The following is a 19400-nucleotide window of genomic DNA, read 5'->3' on the forward strand; positions in this document are numbered from 1 at the left end:
TTTGTGAACATAAATTGCATAGGCCTGAGTAGGCTACCAATGACTTCAGGCCTAGTAAGTCTAGCTTGACCAGGATGGTGGTGCTGTTTTTAAGACTGAACACAGCCTCAGAGAACTTACTCAAAGACGTTGTGGGCCTAGCCAGACGGTGGTTCACAAAGTCTGACTTTCAATTTCCATGTACTGTAATTGCTTTTTGAAACACATTTACTTTGTACTTTGTACACATTTATACTTTCTGTCCTGATAACTTCACCTATGAAACATCTTTTTCTTATAGATACTTATTTTATGTGTTTAGATTAAGTATATACATAAGCCCAAGTGGCTAGACATGATAGATAGAATTGCTTGAAATTAATCTGATTAGCAAACACATTTCTTGAAAAGTTAGATCTAAAAAGATCTAACAATTAAACCAAAGATAAACAAACACTTTCAATTTCTAGTTTTATTGTTCTTTAAACATTGTAAAACCAAATAATATAATACTAAATTAAACACTTCTGGACTAAACACATGGTGTCAACTTTACATAAAAATAAACAGGTAACGTTGAGCTTGCTTGCTCAGTCTGGTTTTAAGATCAAAATTATGGAGGATGGCAAACAATTTGAGATTTTGAGAAGGTTTCGGAATTCTTGAGTTTGATTTTTTTTCACATATACTTTGGTAATACTGTAATACTCAAATGTTCTAAACTTAAATTTTATTTTAAACAACTGTAAAGCTTTCTTGACAAAAAAAACACAAATGTAACTTTAGCAATCAAAACTTGCTTAACTTTTATTTTAAGTTCAACTTAATCAATCAGTTTAAACTAAAAACAACTGTGTAAATTGTAATAGTGTATATAAAGGTCAAATTTAAATTAAAAATGCTATAAAACTATAAGTGATTGAAATTTACTTAAATTTGTATAAACTACATAATTATGCTATACACAGTATAGCTTTAATCTGTGAACAACAAAAACACAATTTTTTTTAATCACTAATTTTCAAATGTTCAAAGTTCAAATGCTCCACCATATCCTACAGTATCAAAATAAATGGAATTGAATTGTGTGAGAAAGACAAACACCGTAAAAACATTATCATATAAATACAAAGTAAAATAAAAAATGTAACAATACTATTATAACAATATACTGCTACAGTAGTGAAATGATTTGGTTTATAAATACTGAATCCAATTTTAAGCCCATCCTAATGTATAAGCCCACCTAATGTACAAGCCCACCTAATGTACAAGCCCACCTAATGTACAAGCCCACCTAATGTACAAGCCCACCTAATGTACAAGCCCATCCTAATGTACAAGCCCACCCTAATGTACAAGCCCACCTAATGTATAAGCCCATCCTAATGTACAAGCCCACCTAATGTATAAGCCCATCCTAATGTACAAGCCCACCCTAAAGTTGGAGTATATATTTATGTAAATACAGTATATATGGGCATAGTATAATATATTTTTACTGTAAATGTATTACACTACAGTATGGATTGTAATAGTTTATTACTGTAGGCTAATAAATGTTTTTGTCAACATTCTCATTTCACGATAGAACTTCACAATTTGTACATATCCCAGACCATATTTCATTTTAACAACCTAATATGTTAAACATCTACTGATAAATAGAAGTTACTGAACAACCTTAATTAACGCTAATTTAGATTTTCTACTCGCACGTCTAAAGCTCTGTCTACACTATCAAACTGTATATTATGACGTCAAAAATGTGCCCATATATGGACATGATGATGTCATATCACTACCATATTTGAGCATATCACTACCATATTTGAGCATATCACTACCATATTTGAGCATATCACTACCATATTTGAGCATATCACTACCATATTTGAGCATATCACTACCATATTTGAGCATATCACTACCATATTTGGGCATGTAACACTTTTTTGTCAAACCAGTTTGATAGTGTAAACTCTTCTCGACATTTCTCGATTGTACTCAATAACTTTAACTCATTTTAACAAATTTAATAAATAATACATTGATTTATAAAATCATTGTGAACTTAAAAGAAAGGTGATTAATATTCCTAATTCTAAGTATTTTTACAATAATTACATAATGATAACAACTCAAATGTTTGTTTCAGTATACTTACATTACTGTACTATACAAGTCTACAAAAATAGAGTTTGTACTTTAACAAAATTTATCTTTGTACCGACATAGTAGAAGTTTTGATCAAAATAATGATTGTTTTTGCAACATAAAGATTTCTTTCTACTGATGATGATACTTAACTGTAATGTGTTAACAGCACAGAGGTAATTTTTTTTCTACATTAACAATTAGAGTTTAAATCTACGATACATCAATTAATATTTTGCATATATGCTCAACTCTGATTGGTTATATCATTTTGTGCATATTACAGTCCAATGTTTAGTATCTAGATATGCTTCTGATTGGTGATATCATTTGTAGTGTTTAATATATCAATTTGTATATTTTCAATGTTTAGTATCTAGATACTGTACAGTATGCTTCTTTTTGGTGATATAGTTAATAATGATAATATTATCAATGTGAATAGTTCAATGTTTAGTATCAAGATATGCTTCTGATTGGTGATATCATTTGTAGTGTTTAATATATCAATTTGCATATTTTCAATGTTTAGTATCTAGATACTGTACAGTATGCTTCTTTTTGGTGATATAGTTAAAGATCATGGAACATGGTATTTGATGTTTATGTAAAATAGTAGTATTATAGTTGTTCTCCTTGATGGATATTAAACAGACAATAAATTAAAAGTTTTCAGGACATAATTAAAGTGTTTTCTGCTATTTCGCGCAACTGCTCTCAGTTCACGACTATTCGGGTTTTTTCGGCATTTTCCGGTAACCTCTGATAGTGACGTCATAAGATGAAGAAACTTTTTCGTGTACTGTACAAACTAGGATGTCAACACGTATCGCGTATGATTTTGACAGTTCTTCGTCAGAGGAATTAGAAGAGGAAACATTGATAGTGGAATGCGAAACTGAGGAAAATGAAGGAGAAACTATTTTGTTTAACAATCGAAATATTGAATGGAATGTCGATGAAATTAATTCGGCCGTACATGTACGAGCCCGATTGTAGTTCTAATGATTCTTCATCATCAGAAGATGGCGACGGTGACCGTCACCTAGGCTAGGCCTACCTACAATTCAAGCAGAGAATATTCAACTTCAAACCCAGTTATTAAATTGGTTAGTAGTACTATCTCTTTTATTAAAAATTAATGTATAACTTTATTGTATAATTAACAATTCCCTAGTAGATAACTACGATATTCTTCCGTCATGCCAGTGTGTATTGTGGCTTAGTTAGGCCTAGATAGAGGCTAGGCCCTACTGTACTTTACTCCCAATTCATGCGGCTAGGCCTAGCCCTCTCACCGGCGACGGTCGGCTATCGTCTATAAGCCTAGGGCCTAGATTGAATTTTTTTAACGAAATAAAGATTAAATTGAATCGTAGAAAGCAAAAATGTACATTACGGTATTAGACTGACCATTTTATTTAACAAATTTGCACTTTGTTGTTTGAAATAGGCCTCCTAGGGTAGGCCTAGATAGATAGGCCCACCCCTAGGCTAGCCAAGATGCAGATTTATTTTCCTATTTCACACACAATACATTAAATTAATCATTAATAATCACTAAAACTTTAAAAATATTTAATATAGCGCCCTATAAATTGTGACATCTCAGAATATTGTAGCGCTACAATATTATTATTACAAAATATTTTTGTTTTTATAATACAGGTGTGATTGTGGCCATTGCCAGATGCTACCCACGTATCGCGAATGTCGATGTTGCCAGGAAGTAGGCCCTATTATTTATTAATCATAGGCTGGAGGAAGGTCAGACAATTTACAATACGGAGAAGCCTACATATGCATCACTGAACATCCTGGATTCACTGCTGCCTGTTTGAATTTGCATGTGTTGGAAATTGCATGGCTGCATTACCGCCAACAGTATGACACACCTGTTGAAGCCTCAAAACATAAACGTCTGAGACATATTGCGTACCGGCAACTCGCCAGATGGTTTTTGGGCCGAAACCTAAGGGTATTCTTACCATCATGTGCCGTTTCCTGCATAAGAGCCCACTTCCCACCACCAGGTATGGAAGATGATCTCCAGTTTGCTGGATTTTTGGATTGAGTAAACATTTAGCACCAACTTGTATTGAGATTACAATTAACCACATACAATTATTTACTGTACTTCATAAAGGAAAGTATTGTAAACTGTATCTGATAGAAATAAAATATACATTTCTCTGACACAATTTATTAAAAAATTATGCACACAAGTGATTATTTTGTTTATAAAACTGTTGGCTCTGGATTGTGGAGCTGTATCCACATAAACAAATGGCTTTTAATCTTTTACTAAAAAAATGAAATAATGATTTATAATAAAAAGCATGATGGAATGTATCTCATTTCTTGGAGTATGTATTATACTTCTTATTTGAAGTTGATCAGTGGACCTTTTGGCTGCTGATTTATTTACTGCATAATTTTTGCCTTAGTTGTTCACATTTGGAAATCTTGTGAAGTGGTTGGCAATAGCGGCCTCTTTGTCGGGGCGTTCAAATCCTAAACAGAGTTGGGGTGGCGCATCAACAACATCAACATCTTCTGCTGTCCCTTCAACAATGCTCATTACCTCCAAGATGAGGTCATCCACATACCCTGCGAAATAATAATACGGTACTGTAAGAACAAAATCATTTGTAAAAGTGCAATAAGATTATATAATTTATAATTTGACTTTTCTAAAGCAAATTTCAAATGGTTCAATTTTTGTTCAAATCAATAGAGAATATATATAGTGCAATCTGTCAATGCAACTTACAAAGCAACTTACAAATTATTGCAGTCAGCTTGTGCACAAGCTTTATTTTTATGAGGGCAGAACAACTCCCCACCTGAACTATTATGCTGGGGCTTTCAACACAGTACTACTAGCCTAGGCCCTTTGTGTTGCTGATTTTAAAACCGAATTAATCACCTAGGCCTACTACTCTACTATACTAGAAAGAAGTACTAGTACTACCTACCGTTTATTTAGTTAATCGACACAACAACTTCAGTTTTACTAATTTTTTTATTGCGTTTAAAAACACGATAATAATGCATTCGTATAACTGACTGTAACTAAACCATTCCAAAGTTTGGGTCCGTAATTGAAAATGTAAACCTAGGCCTAGGACCATGTATTGTTGGTCTGGTCAATTTCCCCACGACGTTCTTCGCCGCCTTCGCGTTGGTCCGCCTCGCCTTCAGAATCGGTGAGATCGGGCTCTCATATAGGCCTACGGTTGAATTAATTGCATTCAATAACACTTTCTTGCGTATCCATAACGACGTCTCCTTCATCTTCATCAATTTCGAATTCATAATGGATAGTTTCCTCTTCAAAATCAGACTCCGAACTGTCGAGATCGTACACAATACGTGTTGACATCTTGCCGATACAGTACAGTTTGTATACAATAAGAGAGATGCGTCGCGACCAGGGCAGTGCAGTGTGTTCATCTTATGACGTCACGATTTATCGCCTTGGATTTCCTGCTTCCAAATTCGACTTCGGAGATATTTACTCCGATGTATGTAAATCATAAAAAATTCATAATTTACGCTTATAGAATTTATTTTATCAAAACGTACTAATAAAATCAACCTATTCAGACCCAAATCAGCTAAAAAACGTTATACATCAAATACCATGTTCCATGATCTTTAATAATGATAATATTATCAATGTGAATAGTTCCAATGTTTAGTATCTAGATATGCTTCTGATTGGTGATATCATTTGTAGTGTTTAATATATCAATTTGTATATTTTCAATGTTTAGTATCTAGATACTGTACAGTATGCTTCTTTTTGGTGATATAGTTAATAATGATAATATTATCAATGTGAATAGTTCCAATGTTTAGTATCTAGATATGCTACTGATTGGTGATATCATTTGTAGTGTTTAATATATCAATTTGTATATTTTCAATGTTTAGTATCTAGATACTGTACAGTATGCTTCTTTTTGGTGATATAGTTAATAATGATAATATTATCAATGTGAATAGTTCCAATGTTTAATATCTAGATATGCTTCTGATTGGTGATATCATTTGTTGTGTTTGATGTATCACTTTTCATATTTTCATCATGTTTTTTATTTGGAATTATTTCATCAGCATTATTGACATCTTCTGTGTAGCTTGATGTATCAATTTGCATATTTTCATCATGTTTTTTATCTGGAATCACTTCATCAATATTGGTGATATCTTCTGTTGAGTTTGGTGTACCAATTTGCACATTTTCATCATGTTTTTTATCTGGAATTACTTCATCAATATTGGTGATAATGTCTGTAGTATTTGGTGTATCAATTTGCATATTTTCAACAGGTTTATTTTTATCTTGAATTCCAGTAACTTTCTCAGTATTGGTGATATCTTCTGTTGTATTTGAAGGACCAATGTACATATTTTCAGTTTTATCTGCAATATTTTCATCAGCAATATTTTCATCAGCATTGTTGTCGTTTACTGCATTTGTAATATGAACATACAGATTTTCATCTTTATCATTTTCATGTGAAATTGAACTGACTTCAAAATTGTTGATGTCTGCTGTTTCAGTTGAAATTTCAAGATGTTGGTTTTCATCAAGTTTTTTATCTGGAATTATATCATCAGTAGTGGTGATATCTTTTGTGGTTTTTGATGCATCTAGTAGAAGCATATTTTTATCATGTTTTTTCTCTGGAATTACTTCATCCATATTGGTGATATCGTCTATGGTATTAATTTGCATATTTTCATTAAGTTCACCTTGAATGACATTATCAGTATTAATGACATCATCTGTATTGATGACATCTTCTGTATTGATATCATCTTCTGCAATTGATGTATCAAGATTTTCATGAAATTCATTTTTGTCTGGAAGTACCTTGTCAGCATCAACTATGCTTTCTGTGGTATTTGTTATCAAACTTTCATTATCAATGACATATTCATTTTTCTTACCAGAATTTGATCTCTTTCTAATACGTAGCTTTACAGCATTGCCTTCTTGCGGTACACCTTTGTCTATCACTTGACTCGATGATACAGAAGGTGATTTATTGAAAGGGTTATGCAACGATTTCCGGAAAGACACCTCTTTAAATTTAGTCTCCTCTAACTTCCTCTGAGCTATTTCAATCAGTTGGAGTGGATCTACTTCTTCATCTACTCGCAGTGGACAAATAATCGCATGTTTTTTCAAACTTTTCATGTAACAGAAATTTCTCTTACAGAATGGACAGGCATGTTGTTCTTTTAACAGATGTTGCTGATCAGATGACACATTATTTTTTAATTCATGTGTTTCTTGTGTTTTTTGTTGATTCGGGCATTTTTTATTGTGTCGTTCCAGTCCTGAAAGAAGTTTAAAGATTTTACCACATTCAAAACACTTGTGTTTATCGTCAGAAACAGACTTTCTTTTTACAGCTTGTGTGTTAATTGGCTTCACACTCTCATCAATTATGAGATCTCCATCAATGATTTCTGGAGTACTTACTGGTTTAAGCAAAGGTACAGTATTTGCACACTCCATTATATGCTTGTGAAATTCAAGTTTGTCTAGAAACACCATAGAACACTTTGTACAGGTGTTCATAGTGGAATCATGTCTAACTGATTCATATCTTTGATTCGTCATCATATTCAGGAACCCAAGTTTTCGGTGATGTGCGAATGGATGGTGTCTCTGTGGATTTACTGGAGTTGACTTTCTTGGACTTTGATTCTTCAAAGGTGAAGGTTCCTTCAATACTTGAAATGCGATTGTATTTTTGGATGGAGATTTCCTCTTCACACCATCTGCAATTTGTGATATTCTACTTTTAGAAGGAGTAACCTGTTGGTCCCTGTTAGGAGACACTGCAGTAACTTGAGCAGGAACTGTGAAGTTAATAGGTCGTAGTTCATCTGGTCCAAGTTCGGTATAACTGCATTGGACATTTGCATGGCAGTCTCTTTGGTGTGTTTGTAAATTTGACAAGTAAGCAAATTCACGTTGACAAACAGAGCATGCATACATTTTTCCAACTCTATGCAATGTTGACCTATGCTCAACAAGATCTTTAGGATCTTTAAAAAGTCTGATGCAGAACTCGCATTTATAGTTCCATTCCTTGGCATGAATAACAACATGTTGTGTCAAATCTTTCATGGAGTTGAATGGTGCCTCGCAAACATTACATTTGAAGGTGCTAATTGTTTTTGAATTATCAGCAAGGACAGTTGTTGATGCTGACATTTCCACTGATGGTACTTCAATTGGATTTGATTTGACTTCAGGAACTGTTGGCATTGATAGATTCTGTGGTTGATGAGTTTCATTTAATGACTGGTTGAACACTGGATGCTCAGAATGTGGTGAGAGAGATCCTGGTATGGTCAATTGAAGTTTAGGTAAGCTGTGATACACTGACTCACTCATATCTACTGTATGTTTTTGTGAGGCCGCTCGTTCTTCTAATATTTTTTTGACAGTCTTGGTTTGGGAATTCCTGGGTATTTCAAATGTACGTTGCCCACTGGACACTGGAACCACGCCACATGGATGGGTATTTCTTTGAGGTTGCATGTGAGAACTTTGGCCCATGAATCGAGGTTGTGATGCTGACTTGTTTGTGGGAATTCTTGGGGTTACATGACATCCAGGCTGATGACATCCAGGCTGATGACATCCAGGCTGATGATAACGAGGTTGATTATTATGTGATGGAGGAAAAGTCTCAAGACTGTGGTGATGATCTAAGCCATCTCTTTGTGAAACCTTTGAGGCTGCTATCCGGCTGATGGAGGAGTTCAATGAGTGAACATGCTCTGGATTCATACCTGGAAAAATCACCTTAGGAGGTGAAAGTAGACCACCTTGTATCTTTGAAAATACTTGTTGTTGTATCATAGGTTTCTGTTTACTATATTGAGGTGCAGGATAAGGTGGTGGCAGATTTCTTTTGCCTTGATTGTTAAGTTGGAAAGAATGTGGAAGGCCTCTTGGATGAACCAAGCACTGGCCGTGTTTTCTGTTCTTACTTTGTTGTGTTGATGACAGATCTAACACAGAGTCTGATACATTTTTTCTGTTAACTGCCAAGTCCAGAACCTGTGAATCATCTTGTGTCTTTTTTTTTGGTATGTAAGGTTGTGGCAAATTTACTTGTGACCATGGCGAGGCCGCTGCTGCATTATAAAATCTTGACTGGTTAGAGGGCACAATTCTTTTTCCAGTAATGTGTCCATGTACAGCACAATCTGAAGAAAGAACTCTCTTGAGTGTACTTTCATTATCTGGAACATGCGTCTTCTGCAATGATGCTAAGGCAGCATTTTCCTCAGCTGTACGTCTTTGTTTTGAAAGATTATGGTTCTTGAAGTAAGCTTCCTCAGCTGTGAGTGAATCAGTTACATTACTGACAAATGCTTTACTACATTGGCCAATGTCATGATTATCATCATCATGTCGGATAGACCTTGTTGGAGTTGCTGAAGAAACAGAACTAACTTCTTCTATATTACTACTAATCTGCTGCATGTTACTTTGACTTACTTCAAAAGCATCACAATTTTTAGTTACATTACGACATTGGATCTCTCTATTATATGACATGTCTTCCATCAAGTGCGGTTCGGAGCAACTTTCTTGATAGACCCCATCCTCATCAATCCATTGCTTAATCTCCTTGGCTGGGTTCAATGTATTAACTCTTTCAGGAGATCTTGAAACTTCAGTCGAAGCTAGTCCAAAGATAGCAGCAATGGAAGGAGTATCTTCAGGAATAGCAGTTATCGTTTGTTGTTTCAATTGACTATCTTCTGACAGTCCTGATGACCCATCCTTCATACGAGATTTAGTACTTTTTGAAGTAATTGATCCTTTATCAATAAAGTAATCTTGTTTACCATTTTCTGTCTTTCTTCTTTTAATACGGATATTATGAGCAAGTCTTCTGTGTCGTACACAATTTAAACGAGATTGAAATCGTGCCCCACATACATCACACTGAAGTTTCTTCTTAATTTTTGACTGCCATTTATTTCCTTCAAAGAATGCTTTAACTTCACTTTGTGGTTGTTTTTTTAACGATTTATGCTCGCTGACCTTTAGTTTTTTGTGTGGAAGATGTGCCTTAAAGTGTTTATATGTTAAAAAGGTTCGCGGACATTCTTGACAAGAAAACTGTTTAATTTTGTTATGTTGAAGCACATGCCGCTCTAACCAACCAGAATAACGAAATTGTTTATCACAATAAGGACAATTAAAAATACCTGATCCACCTTTGCCTTTTACAGTGTAATTGGCTTTAAAATCTGAACCTTTATCTGAAACAACCTCTTTTTCTGCTGTACTATCACTAGGCGAGTCATAACTATTCTCCCACATTTTGATAGCTTGCTTTCTCTTGGTAACAACTTCTGTTACTGTCACAGATCGTGTACGAATCTTCTCTCTGGGATGCGCAATTTTAATTGGCTTGTTAAATTCATGTGGTTTTCGAACCAAGTGATTTTTGCGGTAGTGAATTTTTAGTCCTAGTTGCTTGGAAAATATGCCTCCACAAACTTTACATTTGTAGAATGGCCGACCACGTTTGTCTCTGATTTGATCTTCTGGTCCAATTTGAAAAGCATTTTGTTTTACCTGTGTTGTCTGTTTTACCTGTGTCTTCTGCTCTACCTGCATTGTCTGCTTTACTTCGTTTGTTGATGAGACATCTGGTGTCTGAATGTTCAAATCTACAAACTTACTGGTTTGCTTATTCGATGTTGTTTGTTCTGAAATAATAGGTGACAGTAGTGGTGGTGACAGCTGAAGCTCAAGGCTTGTATCAGGCAATTCACTATCATCTTTCATGATCTGCAATGGCTTGAGGGAACTACTTTTTACATTTCTTTCAAGGACTGGCATAGTTGAGTCATGAAAATCTAAATTTAAATAAATAAGAAAAGGCAAATTATAAACACTTGTAATATTGTAATGGTTATTTTTTCTATCCCCAAAATAATAATAAATAACCATAAAGTTTGCCAAATGTCTAAATAACTTGCTATCATATTGCGTCAAACTGTTGCTTATTCATGTCTAAACAAAGATGAATTGTATTAATAGAATAAAAACATGTTTATAATGCAGTTTTTTTTTATCCCACTATCACATGCTATAGCATTTGGGTGATTGCATGCTTTATAGTACCTGTACCTTTGGATAATGTTTTTTTCTCAACTTGTTTCGAGGTTTGGTGTGTCTGCAGGCAAGAGCTTCTACTAGAGACTACATGAATATAATTAGAAGATAATTCTATTGGTCCATCTAAGATAGTAACATGAGATAATCTCACAACAGCATTGAAGACATTTGCACAAGAACCTATTGGTTTTATACCTGTAATGTTTGAGTCTTTGGTCACTGCATCAAACAATTTGTTCTGTTCTTCCGATGGTAGATCATTCTTGTGATCACTGCCATTTTTGTCTTCTTCTTTAACCAAGTCAGATTTGCCTTCCATTGATTCTTCTTCAAGTTTTGGAATTATATCATTCTTCATCTTTTTATTTCGGAAATAATTTCCAACTGACTTTCTTTTTTTAATCTTCAGGTTTTTGTTGGAAATATTTTCTACTTTAGGAAGACTAAGGTTTTGTTTTTTCTTCTTAATGTTTGATGGTTGTTTAAAAAGTTTGATGTCTTTTAGGTCCTTTATTTGTTCTGTCTGGTGGAGCGTGAAATCAGCTTCTTTACTGTAACTTGCTCCTTCCATGTGGTTGCAGGATGCATCTACTGTATTGTTAAACCAGCATAACAATTCATCTCCAGGGTGAATATCCTACAAATACAACAGCAATTTTATATAAGAAACTTAATACGGTAATGTCAATATTATAAATAAAAAACAGTTAAATTACAGGCCTGGGATATCATAAATTCATGGTACAATATTCTCATTGTATATTTATGCAAGGATGTACTGTGGTTGTTCTGGAGGAAGGTTGATCAGGTTACCCACACTAAAAAGTAGTTCTGAAAATATATACAGTACTGTATATATATTGTTCTACAAAGAACTGTTGAGTTTCTTTGAGAAATTAAACATGTCTTTTAAGAACTATATATACTGTACGTGGTGTACCGTAAACTTATGATTTCGCCATGCAAAGCTTCAAACAACACACTAAAAGGTTTTTAACTCGGTCTATATTTTTGGCGTATTCAATTAGAAAATTTACCATCTTTACATTAGGTATTACAGTACTCAACAAATGAACATTTCTCATTTAACATAAATAAAAAAGAACTTAACAGCTTTTCTGTTGAGAGTATGTTTCCCAATTGAATACGCCAATTGAAAGACAGCTTGTGAATGTGTGAAGATTTGTAACCACACTATAACATCATTTACCTTGATAACTTTGTAGAAGATATTCTTTTTAATTTGCGATGCAATCATGTTCTGTTCCTCATAGAAACGTGCACTTTTTACAAAGCGAAGCCAATTAGCCTTTCTTATATCAGAGGCATCAATTAGACATAGGGGCTTCCTAGATGGACTCACAATCTATAAACAAAAGTATACAAATTATTTTGATTATTTTTAATTATGAAGTAAAATGCTTCTAGTAATATATAAACATCCTCCAACATCGAGTCATGGTTTTGTTTGGCAGAAATAATGGTAACAACCCACATGTGTGGAGGAGTGAATTTTAATTGGATAGTGAATGAAGTTAAATGTCCTAATTATGCCTTTTATAAAGTATAGTGGTCTATAACATTTACATGAGCATATGATGTGTCCAGAATTTGTACCTCTGAAGTAGATTAAAATTAATGGAGATTCCACATGAGTTGATTGCTGTACCATATAATTATTATACAGTACTTTCAATTCATGTCATATTGTCATTGTCAATTATGGCAGTGATCAATTCATTCAAATTAATATAATAGGACTAAGATCATGAGTTAGCGATTGAGAATAAGTCTAACCTCCCATGTGTAGGTGTGGTCAGTGACATCTTGTAGCTTTCTTCGGACACCTTTGTATGGCCCATATTTCACTCCTTTCTTGATTGTGTACTTGGAGTAGACACCTAACAAAGTATCAAAAAGAAAGTTGTAATTAAATTAATTGATGATAATTATGAGAGACCATCAATTGAGATATCTTACCAAAATGAAATGACGTTTTGATTTCATTAATTTTTATTTATTTTAACAAAATCCAATCAGCAAAAAGCAAATAAAATGATGCCTTACAATATAAAGGCAATGATCGCAATAACATTTTGAATATTGAATATTATGATGATCTGTACAGTATTTACAGTTACATTAAAATTACACGTCTTCAAAAAGTGGAAATTGTTGTTGTAGATAGCAATTATAATCATTATTGTTATCATAATTATCATTAACATCAGCCTCATGATTAACAAACAAATGAAGATTTTTGTTTCTAGTAGATCCAAGTCATAGAATGCTGATAAATAGATGGTTAATTAACATTTCTCGTTTTTTTCTTTTTCAAACTTTTTAACTATTTGTCTATATGCCGTCTGGGAAAACAGTCCTATGTACTGAAAAGGTCACCCAGTATAAAGAAGAAATAAAAATAAACAAATAATAGAGTGTGTGACATGCCGTGAGACCACATCCTCACTCCTTACCAATTCGTTTGTTGTCAGTCTGGGAAGGTTGTATTTCAAGCTCCCTGGGAAGGGTCATTCCTGGTGGCATCGCCTCTTCCATGGTTGCTATAATCTAAATATGGAGACACAAAAATAATTATTTATATCATAGTTGTAGTTTTTCAGATGAGAATAACATGCTACTGTATCTATTAATAAAATATAACAACAGGTGTATTACAATAACATTAAATGGAAACACAATATTCAGGTTCGGATAGTTTTCCTGAAAAGTAAACTTATTATTAAACAGAAACTGAAAAACAACAATGCTGTGGAGTACCAAGTAACAATAGGGGCCAACTCTATTGAGTTGAATGGATACAAAGTACAAAACAAAGAGTATACAATTCTAAGATAATGAAAGAATAACATATTAAAAAGAAAAGATAAAACTTGGAACCTGTGTAAGTACTGAAGAATGATATATGCATGTAACTGCATTTTTTAGAAGAGCATAGCGGCAACAATTTTGAAAAAAAAACCCTAAAACTTTCCAACAAACTGTTGGGCAAACAAGAAATAAAAAACAGCAAATATAAATAATAAACATACAATGAGTTCCACATAATGATACGGAGGGCGGTAGTAGAACATTAATTCTTCATCGCTATGCTTAAATGTAGACTGCTATATTATGTAGGCCTAGAGTAGAGTATGATACTACCAGCATTGTCAAATTAATAAAGAACATTCTGAGACTGCAATTCCAACCAGCAGAAACACTTGAGCCTGGGGATTACTATATTAAACAACATGTAGTTGTTAAATATTAATATATAAAATGACCTGAAACATAAAATCTTCAATATAGTTTCTGTAACCTACTTAACATAAGATATCCCAGCAGAATAAAATGGCTTCATTTTTATACCACATGTGGAATTAACCTCCTGTACCAATAACATACAGTGACTCACTGCTAAATAATTCTACCATAAGAACTATCAATCAAGTTCTGCTATCTGATAATGTTGATTTTTAAAGTACAGTTCAGGCCTAGCTATTGTAAATTTGTGGGAATGAACTCTGGCCCTACAAGGTGACAAGTCAACATACTGGCCTGTGTACGTTTAGCGTCTTTGGCTTATTTATTGAGTTAGCCTCGACTCATCTTGCAATCTAAGTCAAGAGAAGGTCACTGCTAAAATGATTACTGTAGTAATTCGTAGTTTGAAATCAGCACATCAGAAGAATAGACAGAATTCAATCAAATAAAACACACTCCTCTCCTGTAATAATATACAAAACCAAAAGTGTTGACTCGACGACGAACAATTCCCTTTCTAGTCGTAGCCTAATGAAACCGGTCCACTAGATATCAAATTTCGTATCCTTGCGACACCACAACAAGCAGGCTTACCTACAATTTTTTTTAAAAACGATATCTAAATTAACTGTGGTTTCTTAAAATTAAAACCATGAATACATTGCTAACCTAGACTTCAATAATGTTAAAACTAAACTTGTATGTTCTATTCTATTCTACTGGCTTCGCTCCATCGATTTCGCAAAATACATCTAGATCCCACATTTTCATGCAACAATGACTTGATCAGACATACTGTAAACACATGACTCCTTTATCTGGAGGAATTTAGTCAGGCGATTCCTTAAGTAGTAGGCCAAACCGCTCGTGAGAGTTGATGAGAAGAAAAAAAAATAGCGTGCATCCGGTTCGACTATGAATGATTACAATAATTTTGTAACAGACATGACGAAACAACAGTATGCTTCCTCTAATCACAGAGAATACACTAAAACAAAACGTCAACAAATAATATATCGTAATCTAATATTTATATCAAATCGTTATATATACTCGAAACACAATTACTAAAGCTGTTTAACCACGCAACAGTACTGAACTGAAAGTTCAGTTAGTATTGAGGGTCAACTTTTATTACGACGAGCGACTCATCACCGATCGATTTTTTTTCGCTTCACTCCAGAACACAAATTCGAAAGTGTAATAATTTTTTAAAAATTCACGTAAAGTAATATGTATATGTAAGTTTACTAAATAAAATACCTTACTAGCATACTTAGGTTACATGAACTAACAGTTAGTTAGTTAAGTATTGTTGTAAATTAAGTTGAGAGCAACGAATTGTATGCTACGTTTATATGCAATTCATAATCCCACATTCCATTCATAGAACGTTACACGGTGACAAAAATAAACTCGACCTTGTACAGAATATCACACGTTAAAATGGCAAAAAATTTTAACTACAGCCTTAGTACGAAAACTGATAACAACAAACAACAACTAATAATTCTTACCTACAAGTCTATTACAATCGCTATATCACAGCTTATCCCGAATGTTCATAATCGGCGAAAATACTTAGAACCATTTCGATACCATTAGTGTTTTGTAGTCAAACATGGCGTTGAAAAATGGACAAAAGCTGTATGTGCGCAGACGCAATGCGGTCTACAGCGGTGTATCAAAGATTGAATTCCGTTGTTTGTAAGAGTTTCTATATCGCTTTATAAAGACTAGTAAAAAACTGGGCGTGGATAGAATTTTGAAATGTTTATAGTTTAGTTAAACATCGTGTATTTATGTGAATTTCTTCATAGTTACTATCTGTAATGCATTCATAATGTAGGCCTATTTATTCGAAATATATCATACATTTTAACACGTCACATGTATGATTTGAAAACAAAAACTAGGCCTAGGTTTTTTGTGTTTTATTAACGTGTACACGGTCCATGGTTTAATTTACACTGTGTTGATAGGCTAAATCATGCATGATATAAATAAATAATGATCATAGCATATATATAGCATATGTAATTATACAATTTTGCATTTATCATTAGACAGCGTTACAATATTGTTTCATATTTACAGCAGATCATACGTGGCCTTGTTGTAGTTCAGTAGATAAAGCGAATCCGAAACAGATTTCCGTGATAAATTATTTTACGTAGGCATATCGTACTCCCATTATCTGGATGTACAAATGCTTGTATAGAGATCGGACAGGTCGAATAACATGAACAAACACATGAGCATACAATGTATATGCTGCCAATGTGTTTTAGACAAAGTCCCAATCATTCTACTAAATGTATCTGAACTGAACTTTTTTTTTCTTTTACATTAATATACGGGCAGTCTCATACTTGTTATATAAGCTTGAACCAGATGAAACACATTTATTTGTTCATCTCCATATGCTTGCTCGAATTAATCAATATTATTTAATTTTGTCACATTTAATGATTTCAATTATTTTTAATGAAAAGGTGCCAATGTAGGTAGAAATGTGCTCATATCGTCTCATAATTTTGTATAAATTAAGATTTGGGAAGAAGAGATAGCCAAAAATTTTATTCAAAACTGAAATGATGCAAATTATTTTGAGAATTTAATTTTATATCCTTAATTTTGCATAATTGTGTATAGCCTGAAATCACGTAACGTCAGAATTTTATTGCCACGGAAAATGTTCAGTGTGTGTACAGTATGGCATCTCGTGACTACGACGATCTAATTTTAGTCCGAATGGTTACTATCCGCCATGTTGAATATTCAATAAACAGTATAAAATATTTATAATTTTAATATGCATGAATTTGTGATTTCTTTACCATTTGTTACTAATACAACATGTAGATAGTGGTGTTGTAGGCCTTGGTCATTAATGCTAAAATACAAACACTTAAAATCCGTGACGAGTTCTAATTTGTTATTTTAAAAATCTTCATTTTTTCCAGTAACAATTTAACATTCATCCAGACGTCCGGAAGTAATATATTATTAGCAATGACACTTATATACGTCATTGTGTAGAACTAATGTCAACATTAAAAATGTATTCGTATACATGAATTATTATCATATTCTTTCCATATTTTACTATATTATAGTGAGGATTTATAATAAAAATGATGAGAATAATTACAATTTCCAAGTACAGTACGTGCCACAATACGTACGGTACGGATGTTTACAAACGAACACAGACGTGTTTGATATTATTACTAATACTATATTTGGCGATTCAAACAAGCTTTTATTGCTGCGTTCACGTTTGATTGTCGGCACCAGCTAGATATTCTTTAATACAGAAAAATGATCATTTACATTTTACTCCGCATCTAAGGGTATACCAGTAAGAAATTAATATATTTTAAATGAGCAAAAACGCTATAATATCAATCAATTTGATACAATAATTGGTTGATCATTATGTCTATAACCTTGCACTGTACCTCTATGTTTTGTTATGTTCCTATATCTATTTGATTTTGTTTTTCAGTGATAAGCCTTAAGTTTAACATTTTTCTATCAATCGACCAACAGTGAGTAATAATTAATTATAAAGAGGCATATTTTTAAAATAATCAGCAAACAAAGTAGTAGGCATATAACAAGTAATAACATTCAGTTTTCACATTCAGTAAATGCAGAATAATGAAAAAATATACATAAAAAAAAGTATATTTGTTAAATAATACCTTTTAGTCATTAGCCACCTTAGAGTTGATCAGAATAAACGAAACACCACACACTAAATTAGGTGTATCTAAATGATTACTTACATTTTATATAGTACAAACTAAGACCTAACGTCTTGGATGTAATTCCGTGTCCGTGTTTTTTGTGTGTTTTTTTAGAAAGAAGACGATAATTTTAAAATAGTTTCAATGAATGAGGTTTTATCACAGCTTCGCTTTTGCCTGAAGATGATATAATTGAGATCGACTCTGAGTACCAATGTACGTACATCTATATACTTAATAATGATAATATTTATCTGTAAGAACAGGCCCAAATAGAGTATGCACTTAAATTATCAAAGCAACCATTTTTTAATTTAAGCAATCTTAACACAATATAACAGAAGAACACATAATAGTTTATTACAATTTACATTGACATGTTCTCGTTTTTTTTCAGTTGTGAATATCAGAAAGATGTCATCGTCTTGGATGTGTTGGTTATCGTATCGATAGCTTGGACTTCTTTTAATATGATTAATCTACCAATATTGCAATCCATTCACATGCAATAACTTGATTCACATGTTTTGGTTGAATTAAAAAAATAATCCTCGGACGACTTATATATGAAGTTTTAGTTTATGTACCTTTGGTTTTGAATTAAATGGAAAATTGGACATTTAAATAAGAAAATATGTAATTTAATGTGATTATTTTTTTTCCAATTTGTCATAATATAAGTCTGAATAAACAACACAAAATAAAGAAACTTTATTAATTAATAAACAATTCGCTCATTTAATGACGTCATCGTGGTTCAATATTTCCATCTAAAATTTGAGAAAACGTTAACATCTGATATGCTGATTCTACATTAATTTGATATCTGTTCAGATTTTTGTTTATGTTTTCTCAAACTTATCTTAAATAAATTAAAATAATGAATTTGTAGGTCATTAGCGAATAGTGTTTTCCAAAACCTTCTGCACTTTCTGGTTGTTTTGCTTGATTTTTTGGTTTAGCCTTATTGCTTGTTGTATTTTGTATTATATTCATTGCAATTCAGTCACTGATACCACATCATTGTAATATTCAGTATTTGCCTTTAATTGTGACCTAATATA

At 32.9% G+C, this 19400-nt stretch overlaps 1 protein-coding gene and 1 long non-coding RNA gene across 4 annotated transcripts; one reads left to right on the forward strand and one right to left on the reverse strand.

The window, feature by feature from the left end:
- Nucleotides 1-519: 519 nt before the first annotated feature.
- On the reverse strand, nucleotides 520-16203 carry LOC140044501 (uncharacterized). 3 transcript variants are annotated; one of them, XM_072089031.1, is made up of 7 exons: nucleotides 16099-16203; nucleotides 13792-13885; nucleotides 13112-13215; nucleotides 12525-12680; nucleotides 11510-11951; nucleotides 5218-11052; nucleotides 520-4746 (listed from the first exon to the last, which is right to left on the reverse strand). In XM_072089031.1, exons 2-6 carry the CDS (start codon nucleotides 13871-13873, stop codon nucleotides 6164-6166), a joined length of 5673 nt encoding a protein of 1890 aa, XP_071945132.1. In that variant the 5' UTR covers nucleotides 13874-13885; nucleotides 16099-16203; the 3' UTR covers nucleotides 520-4746; nucleotides 5218-6163. The 3 variants fall into 3 exon arrangements, with proteins under 3 accessions (XP_071945132.1, XP_071945130.1, XP_071945131.1); XM_072089029.1 differs by having other exon boundaries at nucleotides 5115-11052; XM_072089030.1 differs by lacking the exon at nucleotides 16099-16203 and adding an exon at nucleotides 15251-15447 and having other exon boundaries at nucleotides 5115-11052.
- LOC140044502 (uncharacterized) lies at nucleotides 15661-18540 on the forward strand. Its single transcript, XR_011844466.1, has 3 exons — nucleotides 15661-15822; nucleotides 18093-18135; nucleotides 18451-18540. It is a non-coding gene; the product is annotated as an uncharacterized lncRNA (long non-coding RNA).
- The last annotated feature ends 860 nt before the right edge of the window (nucleotides 18541-19400 follow it).

This window comes from Antedon mediterranea, chromosome 3 (assembly GCF_964355755.1).
Source record: "Antedon mediterranea chromosome 3, ecAntMedi1.1, whole genome shotgun sequence".
Taxonomy (NCBI): Eukaryota; Metazoa; Echinodermata; class Crinoidea; order Comatulida; family Antedonidae; genus Antedon; species Antedon mediterranea.